Source organism: Necator americanus, chromosome II (genome assembly GCF_031761385.1).
Source record: "Necator americanus strain Aroian chromosome II, whole genome shotgun sequence".
NCBI lineage: Eukaryota > Metazoa > Nematoda > Chromadorea > Rhabditida > Ancylostomatidae > Necator > Necator americanus.
The window spans coordinates 41,642,647-41,658,655 of record NC_087372.1 but is presented as its reverse complement, the minus strand read 5'-3'; the positions used below and the strand labels follow the sequence as shown (position 1 = coordinate 41,658,655).

The 16,009-nt window shown below is 38.3% G+C and overlaps 1 protein-coding gene across 1 annotated transcript in view; it reads right to left on the bottom strand.

Annotated features, from left to right (window-relative positions):
• RB195_021011 (uncharacterized protein) overlaps positions 1-16,009 on the bottom strand; it is a gene marked incomplete at both ends in the record, with an annotated part of 75,662 nt that overhangs the window by 37,088 nt on the left and 22,565 nt on the right. Inside the window, 5 exons of the mRNA XM_064189630.1 lie at positions 328-477; positions 611-709; positions 3,802-3,936; positions 6,281-6,422; positions 10,035-10,139. Of these exons, the coding sequence (XP_064045511.1) occupies positions 328-477; positions 611-709; positions 3,802-3,936; positions 6,281-6,422; positions 10,035-10,139 (631 nt within the window). The remainder of the gene's footprint in view (positions 1-327; positions 478-610; positions 710-3,801; positions 3,937-6,280; positions 6,423-10,034; positions 10,140-16,009) is intronic.

The window sequence follows — 16,009 nt, the reverse complement described above, 5'->3', positions numbered from 1 at the left end:
CAACATTCATAACAGAGCCAAGTGCACAGTAGGGTACGACAACAATTGGCCAACAGATTATAATAACAAAAGCAGCACATGCCGTGGAACGAGCGTAATAATTGCTTCATATGGTTTGGTGATTCAATACACCTAAACTGTCACACCGAAATCTAGTGATAGCAAAGTGTTCGACATCATCTTTTTTCCCATGTCGTCTTTTGAAGTTATCGTCAGTAACTGAGATGTCGAAGCAAATGAAAAAAGAAAACTGCGAAATAAATAAAATCGAGGAAAAAATGCATTTTTCGGTAATCTAAAAAGTAATCTACCGATTACTCTACTTACCAATTTCCGTAGTCTCCTTTTCACTCTTTTCAGAAGAGGAACGTGCGAGACGCCAATCTAAAACCAGTGGAGACTTTGGTGTTCTGCGCTTTGCGAGGTCGTTGGCCAAGATTGGCTCATCACAAATACAGAACAGCAGCGGCACGCCACCTGTTGAATAAACGAGTGGATTCGAAATAGCAAATATAAGTGTGTGATGTGCAACAGAAGACTAAAGTTAAACAATAAATAAATTTTTAATACAGGACTTATCTGAAGCATCCCAACTGTAAGGTGGTCTCACCTAAAACTTCAATGCTACTCACTGTTGCCGGTACAACAATTATGCTCAGCACCCAAGGAGACTCCTCTCTCATATAGACACGGCAGACCATTCCTGGCACTGAAGAAGTCGGTGTGAGCCATTATAAAGATAGAAAAAACAAAATCTAGGCACCTCTCTCCTTTACCCTGAACTGATTGTGAGAAATACTGCGAAAAACGGAGGACTTATTATACAATTCAGGTCTAGTAAAATGCACAGAAGCTTTACGAATGTTTCCATACATAAGATCTAACCATAAGAACCTAATGAAGTTCCTACTATCGGTTAACATTAGGACTTTAAGTTTAAAAAAAGATTTCCATATTACAAATATAACGGTACAAGACATTACTTCGAAAAACGCGTTGGGATAGCGGGGACTTTGTAATTACAGGATCAGTCACAGGATTGTGATAGATCTTGATCGTGAAATAAAGAATCTTCACTCGCAAGATCAAACGATCTAGCGCCTTGTAACAGAGAAAAAATCCTTTATGTAGTGCAAACGCTTGAATCATGAATGGATGACTATGGGTAAATCTGCTTGTCTTGGTGAACGATTTATAAGCAGCCTCAGGCTTCACAAACCGAGCTGTCCTGTGTTCTATCGCCTCATGAAAACACATAAACGGAAACCCGATGTGATAAACTCAACATCAGCAAAATCAGCATTAGCAGGCACATTCAAAATCCGGCCAATAATAGGCTATGAAAGAGGACCAACGGATCCTGTTTCGTGACCCTCTGATAAAATTGTGTGTCAGATTTTGCCTAAAATGCCATCTTATTTGTCGAACACATCATTACGCAATGCGAGAGCTGAGGGCAACTATGACAGATTCCTTTGATGTTATTCCTCTACACAAACGTGAAAAACAATGAGGCACTACAAGCTCTAACTGAGATGATAGATTTACATTGCGGCAACATATAAACATATAGTCTTAGTAAAGTTCCCGCAATGAAACTTATCAAAAAATGTCCGAATTGCATAATTTCCTGTGATCTGGAACTTATTTCGCATAATTGAGAGGGCTATTAATGGGTCAACAATTAGCACCAGTGCTGGCGACCTGCTTCATGAATTCTTCTGCAGAACTGAAGAACCTGCTGTCGCATACACCAATAATGTATTACAGGTACATCGATGACTGTCGCATCATAATATCAACACAATCCGAAAATGACGAGTGTTTCCGAATACTCAACCAACGATCGCAATGCACAAGACTCATACGAGAAACCTCAAAAGAAGACTGGTTTCCTTACTTCAACACTAAAATAAATGCTTCAAATGGCATTATTAGAGTCAAGTAGTATCGCGAAAATCGCATGCGCTAGTGGCGATCTCTTTGTCTTCCCTTTATTTCTGATAATTTCCAGCACAGCTGTTTAGCTTACCACTGTTCATGCACAATTGCAAGATGACGTGATACGGGCAAATATCCTTAATGAGGATACCAAAAGCTAGCTTTTTAGGACAGATTATGTGATAGATACTGGATCTGTGAAAGATGTGTTATTTGTTCGGAAAGAAAGAGAGAAACGGAAGGACGAGCGACCGTGCACAGATAGGAGTAATATATGATATTGAGTGTTTGATATGCAAAGCAACTTATATTGGAGAAACTGGTAGAAATCTTGGGGTGAATGAACATATTGCAGGAAAACGGTGTAAAAGTTTCATTACATCACTTGGAAGGATGGACATGAGGCTCACAACGGAAACGATTATAATGTGGAATGTGTTAGAGGCTCATGAAACAGAAACATCGGCAAGGAAGACGTTGGAGGCGTTTTAGATTCTTAAAAGAAACCCTAAAGTGAATAATAGGAATAAACCCATTTCGATAATGAATGAGTTCCTGCCACTTATACCGGTCTGCGACATATAACTGCGTGATATTGGGCGTAGATCAAATTATCTATTTAGTCGCTGGTGATCCAAACACAGCAATATTCGCTGGGATTGTTCCAAACCACTTTTATTTAGGCCTCTGAAGACGGCAAAAAAGCTAAAACGCCAGGTTAACAAGGATTCCATCTAAAAAACCTCGTAGGCACTATTAGAAAACAGACAAATAGACAAAAGTATGCCAAGGTTTCAGGCGATGCGAATAATTAAACTTCCACAACAACTGTGTTGTTTTTCCCGGGTTCCCAGCCAGCATATCAGGTCGTTTTCTTGCAGCTGAAGGCGGTAATGCACCAAATTTTAGTTGTTAAAGAAGTAGCCCAACAAATAGCTGCTCTTCACTCGCTATTTAGGGTGTCAATCATAAATGTAGCATTCATATCCGACCTAAACTTTAGCCTGCCCATAAACACTACGTGCAATTTTCCATCATTTCTGTAGTTCCGTTGAAAATCTATTCCACGTAAACTATGAAGGAAATGATTTCGGGTGCAGCGCGATAGTATAAGGTTTCGCTGCGATTCCTAGGTGGACAGTTCAACACCGACCGAGCTCCATTTAGTCCTTCATTTCTCCAGGGTCAATGAATACGCAGTTCTGACTGAGAGACTAAAAAACTGACTCGACCACACATCAGTTTGTCACTGCTAGTCATCGTCCGTATTTGTACGCATAAACATTTATAAGTCTCAAACGAAACCGAACAAAAATAGTAAGCGTTGGACATCAAAAAAGGGTTTGTCACCTCTACGCTCTTTATCCTTTATTTTTCAACCAAATCCATTCTAAGGGGTCACCCTTCTTTCCCCTCTTTCCTTCCTTTTACTATTATCTATTAATTTTGTTACTATGCACTGTACTCCATCGCAAGTGTGGGACCCGTTCTGCATTTCCAATGGAATGACGATCCGAAAAGGGGCCTACACTCGTGATTTATACATTATGTACGCTCTCATTCATTTCCTAAAACAACATTTGGTGAGGTTCTCAGGATTGTAATTGTTTAATTACTCATACTACTACTGTACAGAAAAAGAAGATGAATCAGAAATAGCACCTTCAGATAAGCTTAAGACGAAAAAGTTCCCCTCTTTTTGGGAAAAAATAATTGTTGAATACTGCTAGTGGATTCAATTACATTACAACAACGACTTGTCCTTTACACGTATGCTACATTGAGCGTGGTACGACAATGACCTATTGTTTTTTGCGTTACAATGAACATTTTCAGAAGGTCAAAACATTTCCTACTAACATTCAGCATTGAAGTCACCCATGAGTCGAACCAACGGCGCTACCTGTGTCCAGAATGACACATCCTCGACCAAAAAACATGCATCGAAACAACTCGAGAGCTCCTCATGAATTGCCAACAGAAGTAGATCGGGTGCTGCAACAGAAAAAACAATAGAAGGAGCTAAAAACGCAGCAAGGACGATCACAGTTTTGACTATCTACTTACGCCTAGTACTGCAGTTACAAAATGGAATCTTGATTAAAACGACAATCTTCACATTTATAATATGGGGCTGCCCTCAAGATAGTGCGGTGGGGCAAAGCGGTTATGGTTTTGGGGGACCCTTTCTGACACCGTTCCTGCCGCGACGCGAAAACAGGCCCATTGACGAGAGTAATCGGTTCTTCGCAAAGGTTTATTAATCTTCAAAATATCCTCAGTGGATCAAAACTTCACAAAAATTCAAGATGTATCCATCAGTCTCCTGTAGAATTCAAAACTCTCTCCCACACTCAACATCCACAAACAGCCGATAAACGATAGAGTTTGCAGTGAAAGCCATATCGTGGCTATTATTGTTCTCATCAATATATAAATACGTTGCATATCAATGTCAGTCACGCACTAGAACTTTGAAATGGATATTATTAATCCATTATTCATGTTGAGAACAAACACATTATCGCCTCATCGTTACTACAAAGCATGAGGTAAGCAGTGAAGAAACTACTTATAAAGTATGTAATTTTATAAAGAGAGGTGAATTTCTTTTTAGATCAAGGCAATGCAACTGTGAACAGAAGTTGAATAGAAGTAACAATTTCACGTTGTTCTTGAAACCACGGTAAAGAAAATCTGGATAATTCGATTTCTCCGGATATAATGGAGAAAGCTGCAATGCGAAGAGATAACAAGAAAATAAACTACGAGAATTATACTAAACAAAGAAACTAGTAAGAAGACTTAACACTCCGCTCATGAGATGCCACAGGAAGTTTTCCTGTGATATTCAGAGAAATTGTGGCATTTCGCCAGATCTAAGTCACTTTCCTCCGGATAGAACTGAAGGAAACAATAACACTTGTGAAAATGACAGAGAGTTGCAAGTCCGCGAAATTATCTGAGCATTTTCCTCCAAGAATCTCTCTCGCAAAAGCTGTCGCATTTTTCGACCTCTACAAGGTTTCGGTCCTTTAATTCTTTTTCAAAATATGTGATCTCAGTAGGTTTCAGATAGTAGTAGGAAACAGCGGAAATCCAATTAGCAAGACAACCCAAACCGCGTAGTCAGACTTTGCTGGTTCTATTTGAGGCCATCTGAACAGCTTTAAAACAACTACATTACGAAATTTGTGAGGCCTCGAAAAAATAAAGAAGTGAGTTCGGACAATTTCCGCTAAGACTGAAAACAAAACATTACCAATTTAAAAGCTTGAATTTTTCTAGAATAATGCCTAAAGGAAAATCAATATCACGGACTTTAACTAACTTCTATCTCATAGAAAAGTCTTTTTCGTAAATTGTCGTGGTAGAATACAGAGAGCTAAGCAAAATAGTATACATACTTTTACAAACAAATTCAGTGGTTTTCAAAATCTAATTTCTCAAACACTGGAAAGATGAACTTGATTAAAGCTAACAAAGTTACAGAAGATTAAATTTGATGGCATGAAAAGGTATAATAGAAGGCATTCAAAAATTAACTATTCTATATTAACTATATAATATATAAAATTAACTATACTAACTGTATTAGTCAAAAATTAACTATATTAATCGACAACTATTGCAATTTAAAGGAACAAAAGAACAGAAACTTAAAAGAGCACTTCTCCCTCCTTGATATCTTCCTCATACTAGCCAGTTTGCAGCAGGGTAATCCCTAAAACTACCTGCGAATTGCTAAAACATTTTTTTTAGAAAGCTTTTAAAAGGAGTTCAGGAAAGGAACGGTTTTACAATTAATCTTGTCACATCAACTTTCCAACAGAAAAAGCGTTATAGTATCGTTTTTATATAGAATGTGCTCAGTGTTCAACCGATCGATGTTCAGCAACAGCAACAGCAACTGAACAAGAGTATAAGTTAAAATCACATCTATTTTAGATCGAAGTTTCGCAGATTGGCTAAATTTCAGTGATCTCAGAATGAACACTGAGGTATGTTGCCAGTGGAGTTCCTCACTCCTAATTCACAAGATGCCATAAATAAATATCTTAGTAATAGTCTTCAATGTGTTTCTGATTCGATGGACATAAACTCAGATGAAATGAAGTGGATATAAACCTACATCTCTTTGGTAAGTTTGGATGTAACAAGGCAAAATATCACTGAAAGCTGACAAAATACTTGGGCAGACTTCAACATCTTGCTGCTGTAATTATCTCGAAATGACTTACGTCATTACCTTACCATTGTTTTTTTATTCAACCAGAATTATAACGCAGATAAGAAGTTAAAAGAAACGAAAAAAAAAGACAAGTGTAATGAGTCTTACCATTCTCGATCGAGGGTAGGATAACAAGGCACCTTTCCGAACGTAGCAGCAGCTTCGGTAAATCAAATGGTTGATGTACAACACTGACACATCCAGAAAGAGTCTTCGTCACGTGAGGAGAATCCAGTGTACGGGAAGATACCTAAAATACCACAACGTAGAAAAAAATTATATTGAAGAACTAAACATTTCTTCACGAAATGCTAGCCTTTGCTGCTCGTAAAACCAAAAATCAAATATGTAGAAAGGTGGTGAGAAAGAGTTTGTTGGACTTCCAACTGTCCACTTTACCTTTACTTATTTTTCAGGATAAAGTTCACTTTCACCAAAATAGCTTCAATTTCTGAAAAAAAGACATTTTCAGATAATTCTACTGATAATTGTCAGTAACAAAAAAAAGGGCCATAACCTGGAAGTATTCCTCACACTTTTGAACCTCCACTGCGGTCAACTCAAGCATGGTTAATAATATCCTCATGCAGATATGTGCAGTATATACGTATATATATATATATATATATACGTATATATATATATATATATATATATATATATATATATATATATATATAGCCAAGCCTTTCTTCCCTCCGGGGTCGATAAATTGGTACCAGTTTTGTCTGGGAGGATAAAAACACTGACTTGACACATCAGCAAGCCACAGCAAGCCATTGTATAGGCCAGTTACACGTTCGTAAACCTCACACGATTCTGAAGTGAACGTGGAGGAGCACCCCAAGCGGAATGATTAACGCCAGAAACTTTACCCTTTTTATATAGTATATATACTATGTATATAGATAGTATATATACTATATATATATATATATATATATATATATATATACTTTTTTGCTTTTCTGAACGTCGAAGCTGTTTTCGACTCTACTCATCGCGGCCGCCTTATCAACGAGATTCGCACTGAATTACAGGAATAGAGTTACAGGAGAATTAGTACTCTTAATTAACGCCATAAGTACAAGAACAACTGTTGAGGACCGAACACCAGTTGGATGTATTACACCATGTGAAATGGAAACTGAAGTGAGACATGGGGCTGTAGCGATACCCTCTCTGCTCACTTTGCCATTGATGACATTATGCAAACTCCCGTTAAAGGTTCTTGTACCATTTGTAGTTTCCTTTGTCGACCTCGAGTACACCGACGAAGTAGCAGTATTCGCTTCTAGCTGCGCGAAGGTGCAATATGTTACGACTTTACGACTCTACCCTGATGAATTTAAGTAGATGTGGCTCTCGGCAAGAATTAAGGTGAGCGGATAACCAATTAAGCTTATGGAATGGTTCTGCTACTTGGGCTGCATGCTCAAAAACAACATCAGGTACTGAAATTATATACAGCAAACATGTGCTAAGGCCAGTCCAGCATTTTTTTTTTTCAACTCTTTAACGAAGTGTCTGTGGTCGCACCATCTACAGTGATGGCGAAAATCGAGTCCAGGGAAAGGAAGCTGCTTCGACGGCTGTCTGGCTACTTTTGGCCTACGGCTAGCTACAATGAAGAACTTTACGCGGAAGAGAATATACTGTGTAGATGGATCACAAGTGATAGTTATCAATATCTTGCCCGGGTTTCTGAAGTAGTCATAAAAAAACCTTCTTTGCTTTTTTGGTCACGCTATAAAGTCGTCCTGTGGATGCTCTCTGACTCGAACTCCAAAAAGTCTCTTGGTCGTAAAAGACGGTTCTGGACGGTGGCGGTAAAAGAAGATTGACGACAATGGCACTTCAGTCGAGATGTAAAGTTTCGAAGATTGTGGACTAGCAAATGAGTGGAAGGTTTGAAGACAGACGAATGGATGCGAGCCCAAGCTGAAGTTGTAACTTCTCAATGGTGGTATGGCCTTGGTTCTACTGTACCAAGACGCAAAAAAGTTGTACCACTAGTAGAAACCGAGCTGTCACCCGTATTTGATATCGCAGATCGGAACCCGCAAAGGCGGTGGTACAAGACCAGGTCGTAGCTCAGAGAAATGTACTTTTGCTTACTGTTCATTATAGAGTTTCTCCCATTTTCTAAAACTTTTTCAACGTTCTGCGATGAAAAATTTGGGTAGGTATGACAAAGTTGATGTAGCTAAACCCAAATGGATGGTTTCCCTAAACTTGTATGTGGTAAGATCTAGGTGAAGTTGAACATCCATCAACATCCTTGACTTCTTTAATCCGAATACAAGGAAAGCACCCAGTTTCTCCAATGTTCTCCGTTTGGTTACCAAATGCTACGAAAACTAAATATGAGGTCATGTAATCACTGCTCTGCAAATTTTTCGTATTGCACAATTTCAGCGTTTGTGATTGTAGATTCGATTTGCGCCACCAGTTTTTGTAGATTTGGACGGTATTTCGCACCTTTCACATGATTCTCGGGTCAACACTTGCTCTCGAACTCCTCTACTAATGTAGAAGATGATCTTCTCAGAGTTGACTCCATCAAGCATCTCATATTGCGCTGAGCAACGCAAGCAAACAAAAGCAAGCAATTGTTGGGAAAGATTCTTAGAGAGGATAGTCTACTCAAGAATCTTCTGCAAATCAGTTGAGATGGACAGCTCCTCAGCGATTTCCTACGTGATGGTGACATGGGTCGATAGTATCATCTGAAAAGCGTATCAGAAATTGTTTATCTCTAAGACAAATCTTAGTACCATTTTAGTGAAAGCTTTCACAATCAACACAAAGTGAGTGTCACAATTCCACTTTAAGTGTAGTATATATCGCAGGAATGCTTTCGTCACATTTCACGAACTACAAAGAATTGATTTGCAACGAACTTACAAAAATATGATGAAGTCGATTGTTGCCCAAAGGATGAAGTCGTTTAAAGGATACATGAATTCTTTATCAGTATTGTGTACATATTATCTCGCAAGTTTATCTCCGCATTCGATCATGTGAAACTGCGGAACTACGGAATGAAGAGTAAGCAGCACAGCAGATCATGTAGCGAAAGGATTTGATTATCGAAGTTCCGCTCTTGAATCTAGCATAAAAGTGAGAACCCCCTTCGGACGTGGGGATGAAAGAGGGAACGGGCAAATTAACGCTTCACACTACAGTATAAAAGTATTAAATACTACGGTAAACCTAGAACTGATCTTTAAGTCTATTAAATCTAGAACTGAGTTAAGTTGAAGTACTTTAAGGGCTTCAACTTAAAGATCAGTTCTAGATTTAATGGATTGAACTGTTGCGTTACTTTAGTTGCTATACTAAAATACTTGAAGTACTTAGTTAGTATAGCAACTAAAGTAACCCAAAAAATATAAGTTCCAGATTTCTTTTTATTATTTCGAGACCTAAGACTTCCAAGATGTCTGGTGGTTAGAATTAGCTTAACACAACTTATGGCTGCGAATCCATTCTAGGCAAGTTCAGAAAACAACTCTCAAAGTGAAGCAAGGAGAATTGAGGTATGCAGATTTTGTCCTACGTGAAGGAGAACAATATTCAAATAACTCACAGTGATACAGAAGTGATTGTATGTGCGCTGTCTACCTACATCTGCCTTCAAATAAGTTTGTTACTCCCTCCAATCACAAGGGAACTTCTAAAACCTGGTTGGACGCAAACCTGTCACTGTAATAAATTTTCAAAATATGAAGGAGAGTATGAAGTGCAACGAAGTTTATTATGAAATGTCAAAGACACTTCCCCCATAGTTTTTTTTTCTTAGTTTTTAGTTTATTAGTTTTAGTTTTTTTCTTGAAGCTATGAACACTAAAGTTCCTACCTTGAGCGTTACTGGTCCATTTGCCGGTACATGACACATTCGTAACAACTGATCAATTGTGAAAAGAACAGAAACAACTTCATCATCGCCAGCGGCAGATGGGCTCTAAATTATGAAAGTAGTAAAAACCAAGAGTGCACTGCATTAACCCTTAGTGAAGAAAAATACAGTTGTAAAAATGAAGAATTAAGTGGACTGGACAGAGCAAGTAGCTAATTTGAGAAAAGAGTCTGTTCTCACTTTTTTCTTTTCAAAGTTACTCAAAGAACAGCATGAAGTGCAACGAAGTTTATTATGAAATGTCAAAGGCATTTCCCTCATAGTTTTTTTTTTTTGCTAGTTTTTAGTTTTTTAGTTGTTTTAGTCTGTTTCCTACTAGGGAAATATGTTGAACTTCTGCTTCGCTAAATTTTGATCACTAAATGCGAATCTATGTATTGTAGCTCGCTAATAATATTACTTATATTTTAAATAGATGATTCGATGATTTCGAAGACGTAACTGAAAGACTTTAATGCCCTATCCTTCTATCTACCTATCTCAACTTTAATTCCCATCTGCTTCATTCGATTCACTAGTCGATTATCATAGAACAACAACCAATGTATGCATTTTAGGCACACAAAAAAAAACTTCTGTATCTGTTCATACCAAATATTCAGGTTTAAAACCGCTTACTCCTAACCTCAGAAAGCGATGCAAGCACTGATCTTTAAGCCGAATTAGGTAATTATAGTAGCACAACAAACAGCTTTAAAGGCATACCACGAATCTGGAGTGGTACGGATTTCAGGTGGAGTATCCGTATACGGGGTCGTAGATTATGGAGATCGGGGTGGTTCCGCTCATCTCTCCCTGAATCATTGCAGCAGCCAGCCCCTGAATACTGTTTTGTACGATGCCTTCTACTGCAGGGCGCCACCCTTCCACGCGTAGCGTCCCTTACTGCCTATCGGGACAGTCCGAATTGATTTTCGACGAATCGCAGGGAGGAGGCAGCGCAAGGGGTGGAGCGTTGCAAAAGCGTGGCGTCGTACAATACAGCATTCTGGAGGCAGGTGTTTGCAATGATGCAGGGAGAGATGAGCGGAACTACCCCTGCCTCCATAATCTACCCCGTATACGGACACTCCACCTGAAATCCGCACCACCTCAGATTCGTGGTATGCTGCCTTTAAACAACATTCTATATTTTCTGGATGTTACTGTGAAAATTGGAACTTTCAAAAGGACTGGTAACTCAAATTAGCCTGAAACAACAGCCGGTTCCAAATTCAACGAAGAGCTGCTGAAACAAAATAACTCATATCAAGGTGTGCCGATTTACAACGCATCTATACTAATAATCTCATCCTTTCGACATGCCCATATTTTTCAACAGTGGACAGGTTGCGAAGAATGTTGATTCTAAGAAGTGGAGTTCATCAGCGGAGAAGCACAAAATCAAAATGGATTTAGATCACGATCTAATCTCCCCGGCGTAGATTGTTCCTCATTGTTCACGTTACAGTACAATCTCTATCACTATATTCTGTGAACACTGCTTCAGAGAATTAAGGAGATTAGTGAAGAAGTAGAACTGTCAGTCTTCTTGAAAGCTGCTAAAAATGCAGCACGGTCCCTGCAACGTTAGTTTTCAGAGAAATTTTCAATGTTAAGACATCTCCATCAGTATGTACAGGCTTGGACATAATTTACAAGTGTCCTGGTAACAGATCGGTCATAATGTACCGCACGGCGCCTTTGAGCAGTTTTCGAACAGTTAGCAAAATACTGTATTGCAATGCAGATAACGCTAAGATTTATCACTTGATTCTAGTATATACCAAGTTGTACTCAGTTTCTAATTAATGCTTATGTTACTGTTTCAGTGGCGAAAATTTTGTACTCAGCCTATCTCTATGAAAATGCTTATTTCGTTTCGCGAACGACCAACTTATTTACATAGGTACCTGCATCCCATCGCCCTAAATTCATGTTCGAGTACGACACTGTACTGTTCGAAAAATTCGAGTCAATTATTTTAGAGAAAAATCAAAGTTTCATAAAGAAAATAATGCTGCCGCAAGTAGATACCTACAACACTCCCTATCTATCAAAGCTAGCGTTATCTTCCGCCGTTTGTCATCGATAACAGAAGAATGGCATTTTATACTTTTTAAAACTTTTTACCATTCCTAGGGTTGACAAAAAATAGTTTCTTCCCATCTATACGTCTACCGCACGGTTTTGAGAAATAAAATGAACAACTGGTTAATTCGTTAATCTAAGTTTTGGAAAACGCAACTTTTTCTAAGAAGTTTCTTGTAGCGTAGTTAGAGCAAAACAACCTTCCACATTTTCACTTTAGACTGTGTATCCTTTATATTGAATGTCAGGTAACAGAATTCCGATAACTTACGTAGTTTTCTTTTATCTTTATAATAATCGTACCATTCGTTGTCGCTTCACTTTAATTCATACGTTGTTTTTCCGAAGTTTTACTTCTTGGTGCGTTATACCGCTCAATATATATGGTTTTATATGTACATGGACTGTATGTATTATCGTTTGTTTATTACAAACATCTGTATTACATATTAAAAGTGTGTTTAATTGATAAACAAATAGAACACTGAAGAATAGAAGATGTAGAATTAAAAAATCAAGGTGCCGAGCTGAAACAATATTTTTTTCTTGATATACTTGACACTTTAGGTTATGGAAGAAAAAGGATAAACTTACGACGACTTCACAATCATTTCCTTGGTTGGAATGCAGCAAATATGAATAATAATGAAGTAGAATACAAATGCTCAGTTTAGTTCAAGTTGAGTTACATTCAGCAACTGCGATGAAATGGAGGTGAGAATCTCACTTGCAACAATTAGCAGCGTGATCCGAGCCTCCACTTAATCACTGTCTGCACAACACTCCAGAAATTCGAACAAGTAGCGAGTGCGCTAGATCAGAAGGAAGTAATAGATCTGGCAAAGCATTACAGTGCAAGATCAACACCTCCCACTGACCGAGCAACTCTCAGGAAAAAATGGAGTAGGAGACTATAGAAACTATAGGCCAAAAATATCAACCTAACGCAACAGACATCTTTTCAAGCGCAAATATTTGAAGTGAAGCAACAACTTGATATCAACGGTATTTTGGTCAGGCTATTGGTTATCATAAGGTCACGATTCATCACCTTACCGATGTAAATAAAACTTTCCTTGCTGTATTCGTTCATCTTTACAGCATACTGCTCATGATATTTTATTCGGATTTTTTGAAGTTTACTCGCTCTTCAAAATAAAACTATGCAAATACAAGGAGGAAATAACTGCACAAAATGAAACGACACATTTTTCTGTCAAAGACTTTTCACATTCTATCAAATAGTCAAGAACAGGATAGCAACTGTTTATGATTGCTGGAGATTGGGCTACTTTTTGCTACAAAGTATACTTTGAACCCAATGTAATTCCTATCTCCGGATGGCTCTTCATTCATTATTTGTTCAATCCCTGCTACAACTGATATCTCCAGCGCCTAGAAATTTCTAGTGGTAACTTAAATCCATTTCCGATTGGAAGGGATTGCATACAATGTAGCTTTCTTTGAACTAAGCACATATTTATAATATGAAATAGAGTTGCTAAGAAAAGAAAATGACAACCGAATGAACCATAATTCCCCGTACCAGAATTACAATCGGATCAATCAATTTTGAATGAGTTACTTCGATGAAGCTAAAGAACAAAAAAACTTCCAGTAAATGTTGAAAAGCGCAAAAAAAAAAATTGCTGGTTCTGGTTATGAGTGGTAACGCTCTCAGGAGAAAAACTCCGCAAATTATACAAGAATTCCTGAACAACAGAATGGCCCTCCATTAATTAGGAATCTTCGAAAAAAACAACACATCTTCGCATAGCATGTAATTTTAACCCGCAAGAAAGGGTTCCTCTAGTGTTTATGCAATCAAAACTGTATTAGGGCTGTCGTTGCTTAATCAATTGAAGTTTTTTTTTACTCTATCTGAACAAAAAATAAAGCCATTGCTTCAAGAAGGAGAATAGTTGATCACAAAAATGTTGAAGATAGCGTTGATAATATGGGTTTACGAGCAACAAAAGACTTCAGTTATCTATGAAGCTCTCAGAATAACAATATGATGAACTGGATAAATGGATGGGTAAACAATGTCACCTTTACCTTGACGAATCTCAAACTCCTGAAAAGGAGTGGATCAATACAGCAGTTATTTGATCATTCCCTTCAAAGAAATACGTAAGCAGGTCAAAACTAGGGAATGAGAGGTGTCACGAAAACCAATTCGTTGCTTCATCACAGCAGGCGTAGCAAAATAAACACTAGGGTTGCGAAAAACGTAATGGAGAGCTTTGTCTGGTAACTTTCTCCTGTCTGCATACAAATTCTGACCACAAAGTATGCGTATCACATCTATAAATCTATGCAATTTGCAACTTTCTGCATAATGTATGCAGAAATTGATTGATTACAACAAAACAGTTCTTTCATAACTGTGTTTGCATATTAAACCCTAGTCGAGTGGCTAATTCTCCCGCAGAAAGCGTCACACCATGCTACTTACAACACAGGGCACTCAGATGACCGCATGATAAGAAGCGGGAGATACGCAAAAATGCACTGCTGGTACGCAGAACAGGGATGAGGACGGATAAGAATCTTAGCGATGCCCACCGAGGCCTTCGCAGAAATAATTATTGAACAAGAACCGCGCAAACGGAGGAGACTTCTTAGGAATCGCCCGTTTTACTGCGTTTATGTACCATCCTACATTCCATACTAGAGTACTAACAAGGATTGCATACTAGATTACTTCCTGGGAGAATTAATATCCAGGGGATAAAATAAATTACAATAGGAAAGTAAAAAGACTAAGTAAGAAGTAGGAAAACATCATTCCTGGATATTCCTTCATGTTAAACATGTTTTGAACGCTTCGAAAATAGACACAAATAGTCCACAAGTTTTCACATTATCAGTAAAGTCAGTGAGCCACGTAATGAGGAGCTTTACAGTAGAACCGCCACTTCTCACATAATGGCACGGCAACAGCATACAAAAATGCTACCAGAGAATTCCAAGATACTTCTTCTACAAAAAAGAATTTAGCCAATTCCTCTATTGTGCTTTTTTAAATTCTCTTTTACATTGCTCACAGAGAACTCATTTAAAGTAGATCCATATGAAAAGATTATGAAAAAGAGGCTAAGCGTCCGAAATAATAAGCTGCAGCGTAACCAATTGGAATTCAGACAAAATGAGCCATGAACAAGTGGGAAAGTTAGTAAAAGTGTCTTAGTAAGTTAAATGGTTCCACCGGCACCAATCTTCTGGGTTTACCAGTCTACTTCTACGGATTCGCAATTTGCTCCGGTATTAGCGTTCAGGATTGAAAGCGTTGACTAAGACGAAAAGGAGGCTTTGAGGTTAACAAGTCGAGCAGTATAGTCTTTGACGAAGTGGGAAGATCGTGCAATGCGGCTAGTGGAGTCAGAATAAGTACAGCCAGCTATGATACAGCACGACACATACATGCACGACTGACGAATGAATGTACGATCCGCCATGTCTGCGTTCCACGAGGGCGGAGCTTCTGTGAACACAGACGGTGTGTGTGGTTGGTCGGCGCGCATATAAACAAACGCCTACCATCAAGCATTCATTCTGCAGCGGTTATCAAATCGATTTTTGTTGGAAAAAGTGTTCTGCTACGGAAATATTAGTGGCATAGCTGGATTGGAGGACCTTTCTTCTTCTTTTTTTTTCTGGAAGCGATGTGGTTTAAGTCTATTTGAGGGAACTATTTCGAACTAGGAGATGTAGACAAAGTCTTCTTCAAGGTATCTTTTTCATGCACAAATCAAAAATAAAAGAAGCTCTCTCGATGCTTTTAACATCTCTTACGAGAAAATGTCGTATCCTCTTACAAACCAAGTTCCACGAAGTAGTTG